Source organism: Phyllobates terribilis, unplaced genomic scaffold (genome assembly GCF_046119375.1).
Source record: "Phyllobates terribilis strain yellow unplaced genomic scaffold, ASM4611937v1 Scaffold_9__5_contigs__length_417890890, whole genome shotgun sequence".
Taxonomy (NCBI): Eukaryota; Metazoa; Chordata; class Amphibia; order Anura; family Dendrobatidae; genus Phyllobates; species Phyllobates terribilis.
Genome location: NW_027362769.1, coordinates 290,939,374 through 290,961,077, shown reverse-complemented (window position 1 = coordinate 290,961,077; position 21,704 = coordinate 290,939,374). Strand labels below are relative to the sequence as shown.

The 21,704-nt window shown below is 43.6% G+C and overlaps 1 protein-coding gene across 1 annotated transcript in view; it reads right to left on the bottom strand.

Moving 5' to 3' along the window:
• Window positions 1–13,798, bottom strand: part of TMEFF2 (transmembrane protein with EGF like and two follistatin like domains 2) — a 1,048,378-nt gene extending 1,034,580 nt beyond the window's left edge. The window contains exons 1-2 of the mRNA XM_073647876.1: window positions 13,455–13,798; window positions 10,875–10,984 (exon numbers count right to left, since the gene is read on the bottom strand). Coding sequence (XP_073503977.1) covers window positions 10,875–10,984; window positions 13,455–13,617 — 273 coding nt within the window. The 5' untranslated portion in view covers window positions 13,618–13,798. The remainder of the gene's footprint in view (window positions 1–10,874; window positions 10,985–13,454) is intronic.
• Window positions 13,799–21,704: the final 7,906 nt, after the last annotated feature.

Below are 21,704 nucleotides of genomic sequence, written 5' to 3'. Positions count from 1 at the left end.
ATGGAGAAGCCAGGGCCCACCGGAGGAGTCTGATAGTCCGGTGGGCTCGGCCAATGCTGCCCTAAAGCAGGCCAGGCAAAGAAAAGTGTGGGAAAGGTTACCGGGACAAATAGGGGTGGCTGGGGACCGAGTATGGACACCCGGCCACCCCCTGGAGGCTGGGGAGCAAGCGGGAACACCCGGCCACCAGGCGGCTGGGGACTGAGTATGGATACCAGGCCGCCGACACAGCCATGGCGTGGTGGCCAGATTCCGCCTCCACATGCCTAAAAGGCCCAATTTAAAGTGCAAGCAAGCAAGCAGTATGGTATTGCAGCCTGGGGGTGGGTGGGTGGCAGGCTGCATACTTGCGCTTGCATTGCAAGAAATGGGAGAGGTACAATTGAACACTGCCCTGGGACAAGGACTTGAATGGGGATAGTTGCAAGTCTGCAACGACAGGTGCAAGGTGGGAGGCATCTTCGCATGTACCATGAACAGGGGTTTGGCATGCACACACTACAGCGGAATAGGCTCTCCTTCCCACTAAATGCACTGGGAGGGCACAGGTAATGTTTTGGTATACGCGCTTAATCTTATGTATAAGGCACACCAGGACAAATAGGGGCGGCTGGGGACTGAGTATGGATACCTCGCTGCTGAAGCAGCCATGAGGTAGTGGCCAGCTTCGGCCTCCTCCAAACTAAAAGGCCCCATTTCAAGAGCAAGCTAGCAGTATGGAATTGCAGTCTGGGGGTAGGTGGGTGGCAGGCTGCACACTTACACTTGCATTAAAAGAAAACATAGCAGATGCTAACTTCTGTCATCATCATCATGCTCCTCACCTTGGCACTCTCAACTCCACCGATGGAGAAGTCAGGGCCCACCGGAGGAGTCTGGTTCTCTGGTGGGCTCGTCCAATGCTGCCTAAAGCAGGCCGGGCTAAGAAAAGTGTGTGGGGGAATGTTCCAAGGAGAAATAGGGGCGGCTGGGGACCGTTTATGGACACCCGGCTGCCCCCAGGCGGCTGGGGACCGTGTGTGGACACCCGGCCGCGGGGCGGCTGGGGACCGAGTATGGACACCCGGCCGCCGGGCGGCTGGGGACTGAGTATGGATTCCAGGCCGCCAACACAGCCATGACGTGGTGGCCAGATTCCGCCTCCACATGCCTAAAAGGCCCAATTTCAAGTTCAAGCAAGCAGTATGGTATTGCAGCCTGGGGGTGGGTGGGTGGCAGGCTGCATACTTGCGCTTGTATTGCAAGGAATGGGGGAGGTACAATTGAACATTGCCCTGGGACTAGAACTTGCATGGGGATAGTTGCAAGTCTGCATCTTCTGATGCGGCAAGGATCACTTATGATGGGCACACTTTTAGACAGTGACCTGGGAGTCAGAGATGCTTCCAGGGGTCTTCCCCATGCTGTTCCCATGTCTTTTCAGCACTTTATGCATGTGTCACACGGCACATGGCCAGATAAGGTTGTAAAATGTTAAAATGACATTTCCCGGTGAATGCATTTGTCATAGTTGAAAGCAATACAAAAGTGCAAAAACACATAAAAAATGCTACTTGTGAACATAGCCGAAGGTGTAGAGGAGTATTTTTGTTTTTGGTCATTTATTTTAACTTATACACAAGTCTTTTCCCTGGAAAGGATGTTCCTTAACATATTTCACAGGAAAAAAGTTTCACTTTCGTTTTTGAACGTTTTATTGTGAGCCCGTAAAGTGGCTTAATACCTCTGACCACATTGTTGACAGCAGTGACCTGGGGGTCAGAAATGCTTCCTGGGGCGATCCCCATGCTGTCCCCAAGTCATTTGAGCACTGTCACTATCGTTTTGGGCACTTGTTAGGCTTTTAAAAGACTGCCGGGGGTGCCACCGCAAAAATGCTCGAGTCTCCCATAGACTAACATTGGGCTCGTTGCTCGGGTCGAGCACCCGAGTATCACGGCGAGCTCGGCCCGAGCTTCGAGCACCCGAGCATTTTAGTGCTCGCTCAACACTAGTCATTACAATTGTGGTGATACCATATGTGACTACATGTGAATACTTTTCTTTATAACCTTTATTAAAATTAACTTCTTCTTTTTAGTCCCACTACGATTCCTTACAATTTGCTTCTATAATACCTAAGTATACCAAAGCATTATTGACTATCAGTAATAAACTGGCATGCAATATGTTAGGCCTTCACTGTGAGATAACTTTAGGCTGGTTTCAGATTTCCATGTTTCATGGATGTACAAACTGGGCATGGGTCTCCAGACCCAAACTCATCAACATCACAGGCATATATGAGGCTGTTGAGTTTGGGTCAGGAGACCCATGAACAGACCACACATTGGGTTAATACTCGGACCATAAATGTAGGTTGCATTAAGTCTAAACCTTATGGAGTAATTGCCCTGTAATAAATAGCACGCATTAGATGATTGTGACATATTGGTAAAGGAAATAGATAGATGAGAACATGGCTAGTTTTCATGGATATTCGATGTCACTCATCATCCTAGAAAGCAGACCCATCAGTCATAGGCCATGTGACTCATGATGATCGCTAAGCCGTGTGCGCTATATACAACGCTTCCCCTTTTGGGGCAAGCACAGAACACATTCTGCTAATAAACAGTGACAACGGAGAGTTTCCAATGACAGGTACAACTGAATACAGAAGACACTAAGAACAGCATGCATCGGGAATATCTATTAAACAGATTCCTACAATGATGGGGTGAGCACCAGCCTATTTCACCCCCAGCAGGATCTAATAGGAATTGCTATGGGGTGAATACAAAGGACAATTTTAGCTCTATTTGTTGTAATAACTATCCATCAGCACCCCGTGATTGTGCAGCGGAGGGCTGGTGTATGGACTGATAGCATTCAAAGAATTATACTGCTGGATTGGTGCTCCTAATAGTCCACGAGTTTCAGCTGGAGCCTGGCTATGTGCATAGGCTGTAGCTAATCGCATGGGTACACAGGTAGCACCTGTGTGAACAACACGATGTATACTGTAGATTTGGCATGGGGAACTAGCTGACAAGTGCTTCTGAAAAATGTGTCATAAAGCACTAGGGGGTTAAAAGTGTGTGTAAAAAAACACATACATTTTGGTCACATTGTTTTTATTTCACCCCATTAATGCATTTTTATTGCCATTTCTAGATAACCCTGTAGGAAAAACATCAGAAAAATACAAACAAACCCAGAGCATGCTGCAGTTTGTAAAAATTTGCCTATGACCCAAAGGCATTGTAAGTAGTGCAATTTATATTTTATATTACCAAAGATTATAATACCCTCTGGCTGTCTGCAAAACTCAAAAATGGCACTAAAATCTTATGAAAAATGCCATGTCACAAAAATTCTGTTTGTCTTTGAAATTGGCCTTAGAAAAATGTGTGCAAAGAACGCTCAGAACCTGGTTCCTGTTATATATTAACATTATGCTTTAAAAATCATGATTACAGACACCACAGTAGTGGTAAAATAGCCTGTTATTCTGTATACTGCATTTTATCCTAAATCCAAGCCCTCCAGAGTTCTAACATCTGAGTACAAAGACAGCAGATCACGCAGCAGCGCTACGCTAAACTATAAAGCACAGGACGTTGGAGAAAAATCTACCATGTCTGGATTAATTGCAGCCATATGCTGTAATACAATAGACGCAGAAGGTTAGAGAATTTAGATAATATGGACATTATCAGTGCGTAATACTAACACGAACCTGGAACTGAGAGCAATCTGCTAGACGATTACATATTACATGACAGGACCCCCTGACTGGAGAAGGCAGGATTATTCTTCTTCTTCATTTTAGAAAGTCAACCGTTTAGCATAGTAATACAACATTGAGTAATTTCTAATAAATATCACAGTAAAGACCTGTATGTGAAATTCATGGCACATACAGGTGCAGTATGAGTCCTACAAGATGGATCTGGAGGTGTGAATGTACCCCTCATTCAGTCCATCATAATGGCAGATGACATCGTACATACTGTATAGAAGGTTTTCTCTCCTTATATCCTAAATTGTGCTACCATTTCCATAGTGAGCACTTTATTTTACTCACTTTTATAGCGCCATCATATTCAGCAGCGCTTTACATACATTATAATAATAATAATTTTTTATATAGCGCCAACATATTCCGCAGCACTTTACAATTAAGCGGGGACATGTACATACAATAAATTCAATACAAGGTGAGACAATTTAAACAGTTACATTAGGAGTGAGGTCCCTGCTCGCAAGCTTACATTCTACAAGGAAATGGGTGAACACAATAGGTGAAAAGTGATTGTTATTTCAGATCTGGCAATTATAATAAATAGGGATTTTCATATAAAGCTGCATGATCCGGTCATCAGCCAGTATGATTAAGTGCAATTATCAAGTATCGAGTGTAGTTATCGTGTGCATGAAGGGTGAGGAGACAGATGAATAGTAGAGTGCAGATTCTGAATAATATTTAGAAGGAGGGGACAGGGGAAAGTTTACTTAGTACTTAATGTGATAGGCTTGTTTCAAGAGATGGGTTTTTAAAGCAAGCTTGAAGACGTGGTGGCTAGGCATCAGTGGGTTCATCTAGGGTAGTTCCAGGGAACTTGCGCAGCACGAGAGAAGTCTTGGAGACGGAAGTGTGAGGTTCGGATTATGGGGGATGTTAGTCTTAGGTCATTTGTAGAATGGAGGGCACGTGTAGGGCGATAGACAGAGATGAGAGAGGAGATATAAGGCGGTGCAGAACTGTGGAGAGCTTTGTGGGTGAGAGTGATAAGTTTATATTGGACCCTGTAGCGAATGGGCAACCAGTGTAATGACTGGCACAAGATTGAGGCATCGGTGAAGCAGATGGACAGAAATACGACCCTGGCTGCCGCATTCATTACGGATTGGAGAGGAGAAAGTTTGGTAAGAGGGAGACCGATCAGAAGAGAGTTGCAATAGTCCAGACGAGAGTGAGTAAGAGTGACAGTAAGAGTTTTAGCAGTTTCAAAGGTGAGAAAAGGTCGGATTCTGGAAATGTTTTTAAGATGCAAGTGACAAAAGCGAGTGAGTGATCAGAAATAGGGAGTAAAGGAAATGTTAGTGTCGAATATGACCCCAAGGCAGTGGGCATGCTGCTTGGGAGTTAAGGTTGAACCCTCCAAGGTAATTTTGATGTTAGGTAGAGTTGGGTTAGTAGAGAGGAGAAGCACAAGAAGTTAAGTTTTGGAGAGATTCAGTTTAAGATAGAGGGAGGACATGATGTTAGAGACAGCAGACAGACAATCCTTGATATTTTGTATTAGGGTAGCGGTGATGTCAGGGGAAGAAGTGTATAATTGGGTGTCGTCAGCATAGAGATGATACTGGAACCCAAATCTGCTGATTGTTTGTCCAATAGGGAAAGTGTATAGAGAGAAGAGGAGGGGGCCTAGGACTGAGCCCTGCAGAACCCAGATAGTAAGGGGACGAGGAGAGGAAGAAGAGCCGGCAAAAGATACAGTGAAGGAGCGGTCAGAGAGATAGGAGGAGAACCAGGAGAGAACTGTTTCCTTGAGACCTATAGAGCGTAGCATAGTGAAGAGGAGCTGGTGGTCCACAGTGTCAAATGCGGCAGAGAGATCCAGGAGAATCAGCAGGGAGCAATGACCTTTGGATTTAGCTGTTAGTAGATCATTAGGGACTTTAGTGAGTGCAGTTTCAGTAGAGTGTAAGGAGTGGAAACCAGAATGTCGAGGGTCGAGGAAAGCGTTATCTGAGAGATAGTGGATTAGACAGGAGTGGACCAAGCGTTCCTGGAGTTTAGAGGTAAAAGGAAGGTTAGAGACAGGTCTGTAGTTAGCAGTGCAGTTCTGGTCCAGGGATGGCTTTTTAAGTAAAAGGGCTATGATGGCATGTTTAAATGAGGAGGGAAAGATACCTGAAGAAAGACAGGTTAAATATTTTATTCAGCTGAGTGGTGACCACCGGTGAGAGAGACTGGAGGAAATGTGAAGGAATGGGGTCAATGTTGCAGTTTGTAGGTCGAGAAGAAATGAGGAGCTGGGTAACTTCTTCTTCTGTAACAGGCTCAAAGAAGGAAAGTGAGCTTGAAGTGCGGCATGGAAGGAGATCCAGGCACTGAGGAGATTGGGCTGAGATGTCCTGATGGATGTGGTTGATTTTTTCTAGGAAATAAGTGGCCAGATCCTCACTGCTGAGGTTGGTGATGGGGGCCTGTGCTTTAGGTTTCAGGAGGGAGTTTAAGGTTTCAAAAAGTCATTTTGGATTGTTGGACAGTGAAGTGATGGGGGTGGTGAAGTAGGATTGTTTGGCCAGCTGAAGGGCAGAGTTATAGGTTTTGAGCATGAATTTATAGTGAATGAAATCCTCTGCTAAAAGAGATTTTCTCCACTGATGCTCAGCACACCTTGAGCAACGCTGAAGAAAACGTGTTTGCATCGTGTGCCAGGGCTGCCATTGTCTGTGTTGGGCCTTTCTGCGTGTAAAAGGTGTTGGGCACCCCATTGGGTCTCACAATCTAGATTCCCTATCACTATGTCTTTGGAGTGTGGGAGGAAAGTGGAGAACCCGGAGGAAACCCACGCAAACATGGGGAGAACCATGCTCGGACTGGCCCACAGGAGAACAGGAGAATTCTCTGGTAGCGCCCCATGCAGGCATGGACTCTCCACCTATATGAGAAGTAGTTGACAGCACATTTCACTTTGTATTGACAAGGGCATCATCTCAACAGCTGAACATTGGGACACCAGAGACAATGTTACTGGTGGGTCCTTGGCACCCCAGTCCGGCACTGGGGAGAACAAACATGCTCCTGCAGATGTTGTTCTTGGTGGGATTTGAATCCAGCATTCCAGAAACAGTGCTAACCACTGAGCCACCATGTTACCCCACTTCCAAGATATTTAGTGAATAATGGTGTCATTGTGATATTAAATTAGACCTCATCTACTGGTGAATATTCTTTTATCTCATACAGTGATTTTTGTCATGTTGCTGTTAGACTAATATCTACCCACGCTTTATGAAGCCCCTCAAATCTCCAACAAATATTGCCAATCTCCGCTGTAATCTAGAAATGTGAGTTTGGAATTACATCAGAGGTGAGAAGCAGCCGGTCAATAACAGAACCAGTAATAAAGCCTGAAAATAAGTCTAGTCCAGATTATCAAAGAAGCAATGAACTAAATAGACATTTCCAATGAAGTAATGAGTTGAGGAGAATTGTTTTCACAATGCCTGATTTGTATAGAACATATATATGCCTGCATTGTATAGTTACATTGTACAGTCATTGTATGTCTCCTCTAGAATAATGGACCAAATCTCCAGGTGTACGAGACAAGAGATTTTCTCACAAAAGTGATGTTGATATTTTCTGTGTATCCTGCAGTGAATGATAAACCTGAGTTGCAAATATTCTTCAGGGAAAGTAGATATAAAAAAAACTCTAGTCAGTACTAAGCCTGAGGTTAACGTCCACAACACTATTGAGTTTTCGCAATGCGAAAGGAAAAGGTAAGGTATCTTAGGACTTGATGGCACATAAGTAGATGATGGCAGCTTAGAAGTAACATTCTGCTATGTCACGTAGGCCCCTGAGCCATTCTGTACCATAATTTAATATTACTGCAATAAAAACAATAAGGTTACAACTGTTAATCCAGCAGACTGGAAATCCTCTGCAAATGGCCAGTATCATTTATATTAACATATTTTAGCTTCTATTCCTAGTATTATGATGTGATTATGATGATGATGATAATAATAATAGCAGCAATAATAGTAATATAATATACATAGAGCAGCTTGAAGATCTACTTTCTGCAGGTACGTTGAATTTCTCGCTGTGAAATTTCCCAGGGCAGAACAACAATACGAGATACATATTTGAAAACAATGTTCAGAAATAATAAAAGTGATGTTGCCACTTATGTTAATGGGCTACATTGCTGAATTTCTCTTTTCTTCCCCTTCACAATATTGGCTGTATTAACAAAATAGCTGCATGTATGTACTGTAGAGATACAAATCATACTATTATAATAACTGTAGCAACAAATCTATCATTGCTTTGTGTTTAAACATGAATGACATGCCATAATATACCAGCACCAATAATATCATCTGCTGTATCCTTTCTCCATACAGTTGTAGTAAGTGCCATCTGTACAGATGGCGACACACAACTTAGTTTGATTATTATGTGGTGGCACTCTACGCATGGCCACTCTTATACATAAAACAAGTGAACGGTGGCCAACATACACGTTGGATGCACGCTACAATAACCATGTAGCTATCTGTACCACTTGTGTTAAAGAAGCATTCCTGATGCAAAACAAATGGTCTCACCAACTTGCTGTCACAGGCACTTCTCAGTCTCTAACATAGACTATCCACCATCCACGTTTTTCCAATTCCCAGCACAACACACACTGTTGAGCTAACCAAGCTGCCTGTTATTAGGTCTGTAAGACCAGGACTGGAGTATGAGAGCAACCTTTCCCACCCAGGCTCTTTTAGTCGCTCCCAAATCCTGGACCCAAAATCCAGTCAAAATAAAAACTATCACAGTAACCAAGTGTTACTGGTTCACTTTCCCCCGGGACTTGTATCACTGAGGCCAGCAATCTTGGTGACACATACCTGCCATCCAGGACCTTACCTCTTGCGTTTTTACACTGTGTAAACATTAGTGTAGTATATTGTCAGTGTGTTAATTATTATTCACCGACTGCCATCTTCTCCTGTATACAGCGGCTCTCCAGTTCTCTTCTCAGTCATATAGTGTGACTGAGACTCTCCTGAACATGCTGCGGTCTGTGTGACTGGAAAGTGGCTTTTACAATGTAAGCTAATAAAGTATCAGAATGAGGCTATATAGACTTATATTGTAATAGAGATTTTCATCTCATGCATAGAGAATAGAGTGAGCCGGAGAGTCTGAATTGCTGTCAGAAAAGGAGCAGAGCAGCACTGGACAATGGAAAAGATGACGATCGGTGACCATATTAACATGCTGACACTACACTAGTGTTCACATAGGTTTAGGGGGTAAAAAAAAATAATGGGAATGCATCTAAGAATTGCACATTTGTATTTGAAAGTGTGAAATAACATACATAGTTCTTATTAAAAATGGAAATTATGTTTCAGTAATCCATCATATGACCTAAAAAGCAAAGTAAAGCAGCATGAATCATATGCATAAGATATGGCTGTAATAAAAACTACACATTGGTCAAATTTGCAATTTTTCGAGAGTAATTTTAATACGTCACCATTGACTGCTGCAAAAACCTTATAACCACCATGTCAGTGTGTGTTTTTGCTACATGCATAGCATACTAGGCTAATATAGAATAGCAATCCCATCACATGAACTCAATGGACAACAATCACCATGATTTCACTGCATCCAATAGAGCACTAGTAGTAGCTCACAGAAGATGTGAAAGGTAAAAGCAGATTTCCAATGCTCAATTTCTTTTATTTCATTCAGATCAAGATCTGAAGCCATTTTTTATGTATTTGTTTCTAATAATTTCACATCTTCAAGCTGTAGATCTACCGAAGAACTAAAAATCCCCCTGCAAAAGTCCTACAGTGTAATTATCTGAAAAATTCCTTGTAATACAGAACTTCTTTCTGCTAAAGAATAAAAAATAGTTTGTAATGAATTGATAGCACTGCAATGAAGCTTCATTTTTGTAGCATCATACCTTATGGGTGTCTAAAGTCCCAATAAATGTACAAAGCTATAACATGACACATATAAATCCTATTAGGAGATCAGAATTGTATTATATTGCTCAGTAATATTTCTGTTTACATCATAAATACATATCTTGTTATAAACTAGTCCCAATATCATCTGGCCAATGCAAGCAGCAGGTTCTGTTCTTCTGCACAGATTTCAGCAGCACTGTATTTTTGGCGACTGTAAAAAGCATCACTGACCTTTTCTATTATTAAACCAGTTTTTCACTCGATTTTCTTTAAATCATGCAGTATGCTCTGAAATATGAAAATAAATCATATTGCCTCGCTGCTCCTCTTCTAAATCTGTTGATGTCCCTCACCTGTCTCCATACATCATGTTCTGGCTGGATGGACATATCATCAAAGTGGTGATCAACACATCCCCGCACTGGTCAGTGATTGGCTGCAGTGCTCACGTGTCCATCCAGACCAAACAGGATGTACAAAGCCAGTTGCCATACATCCTGCTCTGGATGGACCACTGCAGGCAATCACTGGCCGAAGTGGTGACATGTCGGTCACTACAAGAGTGGCAGTTGGATAGGCATGTGATCGTACATGCCCATGTGGCTACATAGACCACAATAAAGTCAATGGCTAATAAACTATGACAATTGATTTAGATCAGAAGTGGCGGACAACTTAGCTCAATAGTTTTAGTAAAAAAGCTACCGAACACTCTACAGTGCTGAACACAAATGCTGCGCTGATTTCTTCAGTTGTCCATTTCTTCTAATACAGAGATTGTATGGGTGGCTAATATTTCCTGCACTGACAATACATCAATATACAGGTCATTATAAAAAGTTAGAACCACAACTTGACACAAACAGATGAAAAGAAAAAGGCCACAAGAGAAAAATACACCTCTGCTTTGTTTCCATCCATATCTCACAGGGCTCGTTCCAAGTGGGTATCACTACATTGTCAATATTTTCCCTGAAAAGCCTTTGTATTTTGACACTACTTGTTTACTTTGCCAATTTTTCCCCAGGTAGCATTTCTGCTTTCAACTATACAGCCTGTAAAAAAACAAATAGCTGGGAGAAAGACTGTGAAAGTAGATTCCCTTTTTATACCCACATTAGTCAATTTGAAAAACGAGATAGCAAGCTCCTTACCTTGAACTGACAATCGCATGTCACACTGTCTCCAATTCTTAAACACTCTCCATCAAATTTACAGGTATTGGTGTCACATAGAAAAAGATCATTTTCTCTGTCATCAAAACCTCAAATGCAAAAGGGAAAAAAAAAACAACTCAGTTTCGAGAAGTGGAAGTACAGATTGGGTTTATTAGAAAATGATTTATTGAAATACTTGATTCATTTCATCTTTTATTAGGCAGGATTCCTGCTCTATAGTTCTATTCTCAGAAAAGCTGATTGAATTGCTACATGTAATATGCACACAATATGCATTCATCTCGGACGGAGAAAGAATATATTTTGGTGCATACTGTGAAATCAATCTTTGGAATCTATCCAGGCAATGATGAGCTTGGCACTTTATAACAAAGTGAAGAGATAATAAACAAGCATTGTTTTTTTGTGGTGCTGAGTGAAGGCTGATCGCTGTTAAACGCTTCAATGTTAAGAAATAAAGGTGTGACATTATTTCTACTGACACATAGTAAAGCAGCATCTGTCGTGGATTGGCTATACTGAGACACTAATGGTGGGGGAGGGGGTCCTTAGAAATATCAGAGTTCAGTTTGTCTGCAACCTGATCAATCAACTCTACAGAAAGATACAATATTAAACAGAACGTATACATTAGACTTCGGATCCATTAAGATTTAGCCCTATTGATTCTTTCATTACATTCCTCTGTTTGAAACCACATCATCATATTAAAAATGAAAGAAGAGTCAGCAGGACAATAGCTCTGAGTCCTTAACATATTTATTCTGTAGCTGCTGTGGCCAGAGGGATTCGTTCCACTAACCTAATCTAAGGAAGGCTGCGTGCATAGGGTGCAGCCATGTAGAATCTATACAATAAGGAGAACAGTCATTCCTTCTGGAACGCACTTTAGATATATATTACAAAGCTAATAACCCAGAACAAATCTCCCACTGCTTCCCCAAATGATACTATTAATTCAATATAGACATCAGTGGCTTCTTATTGACAAAGACAGTAAGAGGGTAATGTTTCTGGCAGGGTCCTAAAAGCCTAAAAAAGACATGATCACCCAATTATCTTATTAAGCAAGCTTCAGCCACAAAGATGATTTACAGTGCAGTAACTCCATGGCTCATCCTTCCTTATTTAATTAGTATATTTCACAACTTGGCAGTCAATACAACACCAGTCATGACCTGATGCTGCAACCCAGATAAGGTTATTACAGCTAAATTGATGGAACAAAGCTTTATTTGGTATTTTGTCCTAAATTTGACCTTTTTGGTCCCTGCGATAGAGCGAGTGGGGCTCTGTAATGTCGTTATTCATTATTTAAAAATTATTAACGCTTGCCACCTCGATAAATACAATATAGATATTATTGCTAGAAATAAAGCGTTAAACCAATAAACTGATTTCTGATGAAGCTTTAAAATCAGCGCTAAATATCATGTTTCAGATTTTTGGCAGATCACTGCCATAGAATTATTTTGTATCTAATTAAAGTGTCATATTTGCATGGCTGGTACTTATTTCTATATTTTATGGCTATAGCTATAATATGACAGACACACAAGTGCCAATATCCCGGCGGAGCAGTAGGATTATGGGCATGGGAAGCTGCAGTTTGACATGACTTAAGACTTTAGCAGTCAGGCGAAGATGTGATTTATGACAAACTAGTCTTTGTGTTGTTTGCAGTCTGCCTCCTGTTGTGAATAGGCATCGGCCTAGGAAAATTAGATAGTTTGTAAGCCTTCATTATAAGCCATTAAAGGGGCAGGAGAGTCCCTGTTTAGACCACCCAGTGTAAATAATATATGATGTGTCAGAGTTTATAATTAGAAATTATTCTTCTCTAATTTCCTTACAGCATATGACTTTACAAAGGAGTTTCTCTGGCTTCAATGCAGCTAGAATTCTCCCTCAGCTTTTTATCTATCAGCTAATTTATCCCACATCTATATAACAAGATATGTCTAGAGATTTGTCCATCCATTTTATCTCTCAAAGCTTAACATCACTCAGCAGTTTTACACTGATCCCAAATATTCACTAAATACAATCCAGACCAGATTACATTCATTTCCAGGCAGCTAACATCAATTGTAAACTCTGAGGTTAGATGACATGTCATTGGCACAATTTAAGAATATTTTATCCCATAAGCCAAGACTCATCTAAAACACACAGCGCTGGAGCCATAATAACACTGCAGCAAGAACTATAGGAACTCTACACACCAAGATCAAGTATCCAAATGCATCATGCACATATTACAGAGCATTGCCAGTAATTCTCCATCACCAGAGAAGTCAATAGACTTTTCCACCCATCAACTTAACTCCATAATTAGGAAAATAATAATGATGCCAGTAATGATGTGCAGCAGCAGCAACACCATGACCCCTGGAAGCAGATCATTCATTTCTAGATACATTGACAAGTGCATAACACACAGTACACATAGTACACACAGTACACATAGTACACACAGTACACATAGTACACATAGTACACACAGTACACAAAGTACACACAGTACACACAGTACACAGCACAGCTGTGTCTTACCAGAACAGTTCCAGCCTGTAGGGGTTTGGCAGTCACTTAAGGAGGTAGGAAAAGCTGCAAGTTTCCCTGGCCGGGCAATGATTAGTAGTAGGGAAGGTAGTAGCAGTGAGCAGAGGCAATCACAAAGTGTCCAGCACGGTCTGTGAGATTCTGCCACCACCATGTCTATAGAGACAGTGACTCCCAGATGTGAATGGATGAGCAGGGACTTAGCATGACGGGATCCCCAGCAGCAGCAGCAGCAGCAGCATCCCAGTAAGTGCAACCACAACAATTCCAGACGGCTGAGTGAGAGGAGAGAGCAATGCTGAGGATGGAGGAGCAGCACAGAGAGAGCAGGGAGGGGGACAGAGGAGAGAGCAGAGATGGGCGGAGAGAGCAGCAGCACAGCGACTACATAGGGAAGACTCCCAGTGCATTGCTCGCAGCCTGTGCTGCTGGGAGCCTGGGATCCATTCACTCATCATTCCCTCCTCAGTATATAGTTCTGGCCTTGTAAAGAACTCTATTAGTTAGAGTATAACAAGGGGTTAAGCCTAGGTAGCCAAGTAGTCTCCAGGATTCCGTACCTTAGATCAGGGTTCCCCAACTCCAGTCCTCAAGGCCCACCAACAGGTCATGTTTTCAGGATTTCCTTAGTATTGCCTGTGCAGGTGATGTAATTATTGCCTGTGCAGGTGATGGAATTATCACCTGTGCAATACTAAGGAAATCCTGAAAACATGACCTGTTGGTGGGCCTTGAGGACTGGAGTTGGGGAACCCTGCCTTAGATCATGTAGAGCTCCCTATATCTAGCACTGGAACAGTTCTGTCACCATGCATGGTTTACTTACATGTGTGCATCAGCAGATATGGGATCAGGATATATGGCGTCTTCATAGCTAAACAGACATTGCCCAACTATATTTTTTTACGTTTTGGTGTTACTTTTTTTTTTTTTTCACATTGAAAAAATAAGGTATAGTGGCGGTAAAGGGTCATGTCATTGGACAAAGCCATATCCCAATTTAGTTGGTCTAGCAATTCGCATTTCGAAATGGGGCTGATACAAAACCATAAAAATTGAGCTGGAGCATATGTTGGTATAAGTGCAATGCGTAGGTGTGCATTCACACTGTGGCCATTTAGAAGCAGAACCTAAAATAACAACAAAACGAGCAAATATCCCGTAATAAGTTAATAGTAATAGTAAATATAAATAACATGGGGTACTTACTGTAGTTAACACTGTTTTGATCAAAAAGGCATAAACAAGCCATCCCACCATGACAAGGTGTACCCCAATACCTACCCCTTGTAGTTCACCTCACTATGTGTCAGCAGATAAAACTAGATAAGGGCAGAGCAAAACAGTGTTAACTAAGTAACCTATATTATTTACATGTACTATTAGGCTATGTGTACACGTTGAGTACTTGATTGCAGAAATTTCTGCAACGTTTCTGCATCTCTTGCCAGCAAAAACACTGCAACAAAAACGGGCATTTTTGGTGCATTTTTTATGCATTTTTGTACAGCAATGAATGCTTTTTGGAGCTAAATAAATATATTTTAAAAAAAGAAACATGGTACATTGCTTAAACTCTTGGATTACCGTCGGACCTGGGGTGAGTATCTTGGGTTAATTAAAATGATTAAAGAATGGTGTCTGTTTCATTTCAAATAAAGTGTTTTATTCTCGGTGTGTGTGTTTATTTTACTCGTTATTTACAGGTTTAATAATGAGGGTGTCTGGCTGACACCTCTATTACTAAACCTAGACTTGGTATCAGTGACAGCTGCTGACACCAGCCCCTAATCCGATTATCCCTATTCCCATTCAAATATGAAGTGCCTTTTCTGGGGCAGCTGAGAGCTGTTATTTTTAGCCTAGGAAGGGGCCATTAGGCCAACACGTTCCCTGCCTATTCCAAAAGAAAAAGAAAGCGCATAGACCCAATAAAGTAAAATGAAGCAATCTTTATTGAATAATTATTAAAAAGTACAAAATGTACGAATAGGTGAAAGGAGTGGGAGACAAAATTCAGAACAGAGTGAGGCTGCGTGCCCACTATGCGTTTTTCAAGCGTTTTTTGCCTCGGAATTTCCGCAGCGAAAATGCTTAAAAAACGCTTGGTAATATGTGCCCCATGGTCCCCAATGATAATCCGAATGTGCTGTGCACATGCTGCGGAAATTTCCGCTGCGGATTATCATTGCGGAAAAATACGCAGCATGTCCATGTAATTGCCGCCATTGACTTGCATTGAATCGCATAATATGTGCACATGCGGATATTAAGCGATTCAATGTGCGGATGGTACCCAGGTCAGGAGAAGAGGAGACTCTGTTAAAAAAGAATTTAAAATAAAAAATAAAGATTATACTCACCTTTCGATGCGTTCGGTCTGTTGTACAGCTCGCGATGGTCTAAAAGGACCTTCCATGACGTCATTTAGTCATGTCGGCAGTCGCGTGACCTGTCTCATGACTACATGACGTCATGAAAGGTCCTTTAACACCACTGCGAGTTGTACAACAGACTGGACACAGCGGAGAAAAGACCGGAGGCCATCAGAAGGTGAGTATAATCTTGATTTTTTATTTTCTACCATTTTTATTCTTTTTTTTTTAACTATTAACTTGGTCACACTATATAAATGCATGCCGGTTGCATGGATTTATATAGTGTGACCAAGTTGTCAAGCACTTTGTCAAGCTTAGAAAAGCGCTTGATAACCCGCATGCAAAAATGCATGCAGAAACGCTTGACAAACGTTTCTACCTGACAGGAAAAACTAATGTAAAATCCGCATGAGTTATTCCTGCCAGGGAGATGCGGAAAAAATCTGCAGCATTTCTGCATCGTGGGCACTTAGCCTGACACCTACCCAATCATAGTCACAACTCACTGATATGTAAAAATGTGTGTGTATGAGTAAACCCTCAGATATTTAAATCTATCACAAAAGGTTTGCTACAGTGTTATATGTAACATACCTGGTGGCGTCCTTGCATAGTGGTCCATCTCCCACTGTGCAGGAGCGCGCATTTGATTTCCAGTCCAGATTGTCTCTCTGGCTTCCCTCCATGCTGTCTGCTTGCCTCTGTTTCTGCTGCTTTAGGGCGGCGCCCGATCACTTCCTGTTTCTTGTACCTGCTGCGGGCACACCCCTTGTATGTCCTCAGCCTATTGCTGTCTGTCACCTGGTATTTAACCCAGCTCCTCCCAGGAAACCCTGCCTGAGCATTGTGTTCTGTCAGTTGGCTTCTGTCGCTGTCGTGCCAGGTCCTTTCCTGTTCCCTGCCTTCGGTATCAGTTCCCGTGTCTGAACTGTGTCCTGTCTGTACTATCTTCTAACCTGTTCTTTCCGCCTTCTAGGGGCCGCATACCTAGACCCGTTCCTGTATCTTGCCTGTTCCTGTCTGAACACGCTCCTAGCCTGTTCGTTCCGCCTTCTAGGGGCCGCATACCTAGACCCGCTCCTGTATCTTGCTGCTTTGTCTGTTCTTGTCTGAATACTCTCCTAGCCTGTTACCTGGTTTTCTCTATGTCCGAACCTTCCCTTTTCCTGCAGAATCTGATCCCGTACCTAACTCCTACTCGTTGTCCCTGTACTCCCGTTTGTGAGTTTGTGGTCCACTCGCTACTTCACTGCAAGTACCCTGTGGGTATCTGGTTCTTCCTTTCCCTTCATTTCTGTTCCGTATGAACAGAGCCCTGTCCCCCCTGCTCTGCCTTGCTCACCGCTCCGGCGGTTCTAGCCTGCTCTGCCTTGCTCACCGCTCCGGCGGTTCTAGCCTGCTCTGCCTTGCTCACCGCTCCGGCGGCTCTAGCCTGCTCTGCCTTTGCTCACCGCTCCGGCGGTTCTGGTCCGCTCTGACCCTTTGCTCACTGCTCCGGCAGCCTCGCTCCGCTCTGACCCTTTGCTCACTGCTCCTGCAGTCTCGCTCCGCTCTGACCCTTTGCTCACTGCTTCGGCAGTCTCGCTCCGCTCTGACCCTTTGCTCACTGCTCCGGCAGTCTCGCTCCACTCTGACCCTTTGCTCACTACTCCGGCAGTCTCGCTCCACTCTGACCCTTTGCTCACTGCTCCGGCAGTCTCGCTCCGCTCTGACCCTTTGCTCACTGCTCCGGCAGTCTCGCTCCGCTCTGACCCTTTGCTCACTGCTCCGGCAGTCTCGCTCCGCTCTGACCCTTTGCTCACTGCTCCGGCAGTCTCGCTCCGCTCTGACCCTTTGCTCACTGCTCCGGCAGTCTCGCTCTGCTCTGACCCTTTGCTCACTGCTCCGGCAGTCTCGCTCCGCTCTGACCCTTTGCTCACTGCTCCGGCAGTCTCGCTCCGCTCTGACCCTTTGCTCACTGCTCCGGCAGTCTCGCTCCGCTTTGACCCTTTGCTCACTGCTCCGGCAGTCTCGCTCCGCTCTGACCCTTTGCTCACTGCTTCGGCAGTCTCGCTCCGCTCTGACCCTTTGCTCACTGCTCCGGCAGTCTCGCTCCGCTCTGACCCTTTGCTCACTGCTCCGGCAGTCTCGCTCCGCTCTGAACCTTTGCTCACTGCTCTGGCAGTCTCGCTCTGCTCTGACTCCTTGCTCACTGCTCCGGCAGTCTCGCTCTGTTCTGACTCCTTTGCTCACTGCTCCGGCAGTCTCACTCTGCTCTGACTCCTTGCTCACTTCTCCGGCAGTCTCGCTCAGCTCTGACCCTTTGCTCACTGCTCCAGGCGGCCTTGTCCTGCTCTACTCTCGCTCACCGCTACTGGCGGTCTCGTCTTGCTCTGCTCTTCCTCGCTGCTCCGGGCGGTCTCACTCTGCTGTGTTTGTCCGCTGCATCTGCGGTTCTGTTCCTGAGTCCCAGTCTGAACTGGGTCCTATCCACTCTGTGCTCCAACCTGTCATACCAGCCAGTACCTCCCTGCCTGCATACCAGTCGTGCTCGCCAGCATCCATCCGTCTGTATTCCAGCCGTGTCTGCCTATACCCACCAGTCGGTGTGCCAGCCTAACCTGCCTGTTCCAGTATTCCCCTGTGTGGGTCAACAGCCGTGTCCGGGGTCTGACTTGGAGTAGCACCTGATCCCTCTGCCCGGTTCCTCCCTGGTGCACTGGCGTTGTATGCCGTCGTGCGACCTTGGTCGGATCGGGCAGATACTTAGTTACGCCCCTCCAGGCACTCTCCGGTTCATGGCACAGTGGAATCACTAAACACGCACACGCCAGTCAGTCCGGGCGTGTGCATTACATTATATTTTGTCTCCCCCTCCTTTTACCTTTTCATGCATTTTGTCATTTTTAATAATAATTATTCAATAAAGATGGTTTCTTTTTACTTCCTTTTTCTTTTGGATTGGTATGTATTTTGGAAGTACCCGTTTATATCACTGGAGACCGCGCATACGCGATGACACCATCATAGTAACATAGTAACATAGTTTGTAAAGCCGAATAAAGACTTGCGTCCATCAAGTTCGACCTGTTAGTTCTGTAATTGCTAAAGTTGATCCAGAGGAGGGCAAAAACCCCAAATGATTTAGCCAATCTTCACCTGAGGAAAAATTCCCTCCTGACTCTGAAACCAGCAGTCAGAATAAATCCCTGTATCAACCTACTATTTTATTTTATTTTTAAGTATATGCTGAAATCTGCCTGGTATCTAGAAATGCATCCAGTCCCCGCTTGAACTGGTGTAGTAAATCTGACATTACCGTCTCCTCACTCAGTGAATTCCATATTCTCACTGCTCTTACCGTAAAGAACCCCTTCCTATGCTGGTGCTGAAACCTTTTCTCTTCCAGTCTTAGTGAATGCCCTCTTGTTACCGTAATATCCCTCCTTTTGAACAAATCCCGGGCAAGATCTCTATACTGTCCCCTAACATATTTGTACACATTTATTATGTCCCCCCTCAACCTTCTCTTTTCCAGGCTGAATAGTCCTAATTTTGCCAACCTCTCTGGGTATTGCAGTCCCTCCATTCCCTTTATTAATTTTGTTGCCCTCCTTTGTACCTTTTCAAGCTCATTTATATCCTTTCTATATATTGGGGCCCATAACTGAGCACAGTATTCCAAGTGTGGTCTGACCAGTGCTTTGTACAGTGGAAGAACAATGTTCTCATCCTTTGCAGCTATACCTCTTCTGATACATCCCATTACCCTGTTTGCCCTTACAGCAGCGGCCTGACTTTGGGCACTCCAATTTAGTTTGCTATCAATCAAGATGCCCAAGTCCTTCTCCATCTCTGAATTCCCCAATGATTTCCCATTCAGTGGGTACTGGTGACTTCCATTTTTCCTTCCCATATGTATGACCTTACATTTCTCCTCGTTAAACCTCATTTGCCATTTAATGCTCCACCTACCCAGCTTATCCAAATCCCTCTGTAGGTCTGCACTGTCCTCTTTTGTATTATTTGTTTTACATAACTTTGTGTCATCTGCAAATATTGATATTTTACTATTTATCCTGTTGACTATGTCGTTAATAAAGATATTAAATAACATTGGGCCTAGTACAGACCCCTGTGGTACCCCACTAGTGACGCTCACCCAATCTGAGAATATTCCATTTATTACCACCCTCTGCCTTCTATCCTTTAGCCAGTTAGCTAACCACTTGCAGACATTTTCCCCCAGCCCCATCATTCTCATTTTGTATACCAACCTATTATGTGGCACGCTATCGAACGCTTTTGAGAAGTCGAGATACACGACATCCACTGGTTCCCCCTGATCTAATCGAGAGCTAACCTCCTCGTAGAAGTCAATCAGGTTTGTTTGCCAGGAGCGATTCCTCATGAATCCATGTAGGTTCGGGATTAAAAGATTATTAGCATCAAGATGCTCCGTAATTGCCTCTTTAATGAAGCTTTCAAAAATTTTGCCCACAACGGACGTCAGACTCACCGGCCGATAGTTTCCGGCGTCACTTTTCGCTCCCTTTTTGAATATTGGCACTACATTCGCTTGTCGCCAATCAAGTGGTACAGACCCAGTCTCAACAGAGTCCTTAAATATAAGATATAACGGTCTGTCTATCACATTACTTAGTTCCCTTAGTACCCGTGGGTGTATGCCATCAGGTCCTGGTGATTTGTTTATTTTAATGTTACTGAGGCGTTTCTGTACCTCAACTTGGGTTAGATTAGTCATACTTAGTGGAGGATTAAGCTTGTCACTTCTCATTTCTCCTGTTAGTTCTATTTCCTTTGTGAAAGTTGTCGAAAAAAAAATGCGTACTCCCCGGCAATCAGCGCAAGGATGCCAGTCCAGAAGTGGAGATGTAGGATATTGTATGAGAGGTAAGTATGAAAACTTTATTTTTTTTTATACAATTAATTAAATTGTCTTCAAGGAGAGCACATGATGAACTGGGAGTGGGGGTGGGGAGAGCACATGATGATTTAGGAGTGGGGGATGGGGTGAGCACATTATAAATTGGGAGTGGGGGGTGGGGAGAGCACATGATGAACTGGGAGTGGGGGGAGCACATGATGAATTGGGGGTGGGGAGAGAACATGATGAATTGGAAGTGTGGTGGTGGGGAGGACACATGATGAATTGGGGGTGAGGGGTGGGGAGAGCACATGATGAATTGGGAGTGGGGTATGTGGAGAACAAATGAATTGGGAGTGAGGGGTGAGAAGAGCAAATGATTTTGGAGTGGGGGCTGGGGAGAGCTAATGATGAATTGGGAGTGGGGAGAGCTAATGATGAATTGGGAGTGGGGATAGGGAGAGCAAAAATGAATTGAGGATGGGGAGCGCAAATAATTATGAATTGAGGGTGGGGTTGGGGAGAGCAAATGACGACTCGAGGGTTGAGGGGGAGAGCAAATGATGATGAATTGAGGGTGGGGGACAACAAATGACAGTGAATTGGAGGTGGGGAGAGTAAATTATGATGAGGTGAGGGTGGGAAAGAGAGAGGACATGACAAAATGAATTGGGTTAGAGGGGGACATGTAAATATAATAAATTGGGAGAGTGGAGGCACTGAGGATGACGGAGTGTTACTGGTAATGAATTGGGGGAAAGAGTACAGATTGTAATGAATTTATATATTAAGTGGGGAAAGTGGCTATGTACAGTTAGTGGGGGCGCCGTGGTGGATTACAATTTATATTTGGAATGGTGGGTTGCATAATAACTATTCATATATTAATGGTGGATGCACGGCTGTATTCAGCTGCGTAGTGTAGAAGTTGGGGAATGTGATCTAGATAACTGTTATTTTATGCAGAGACGAAGGCTGGAAGAAGTGATGGCGGTC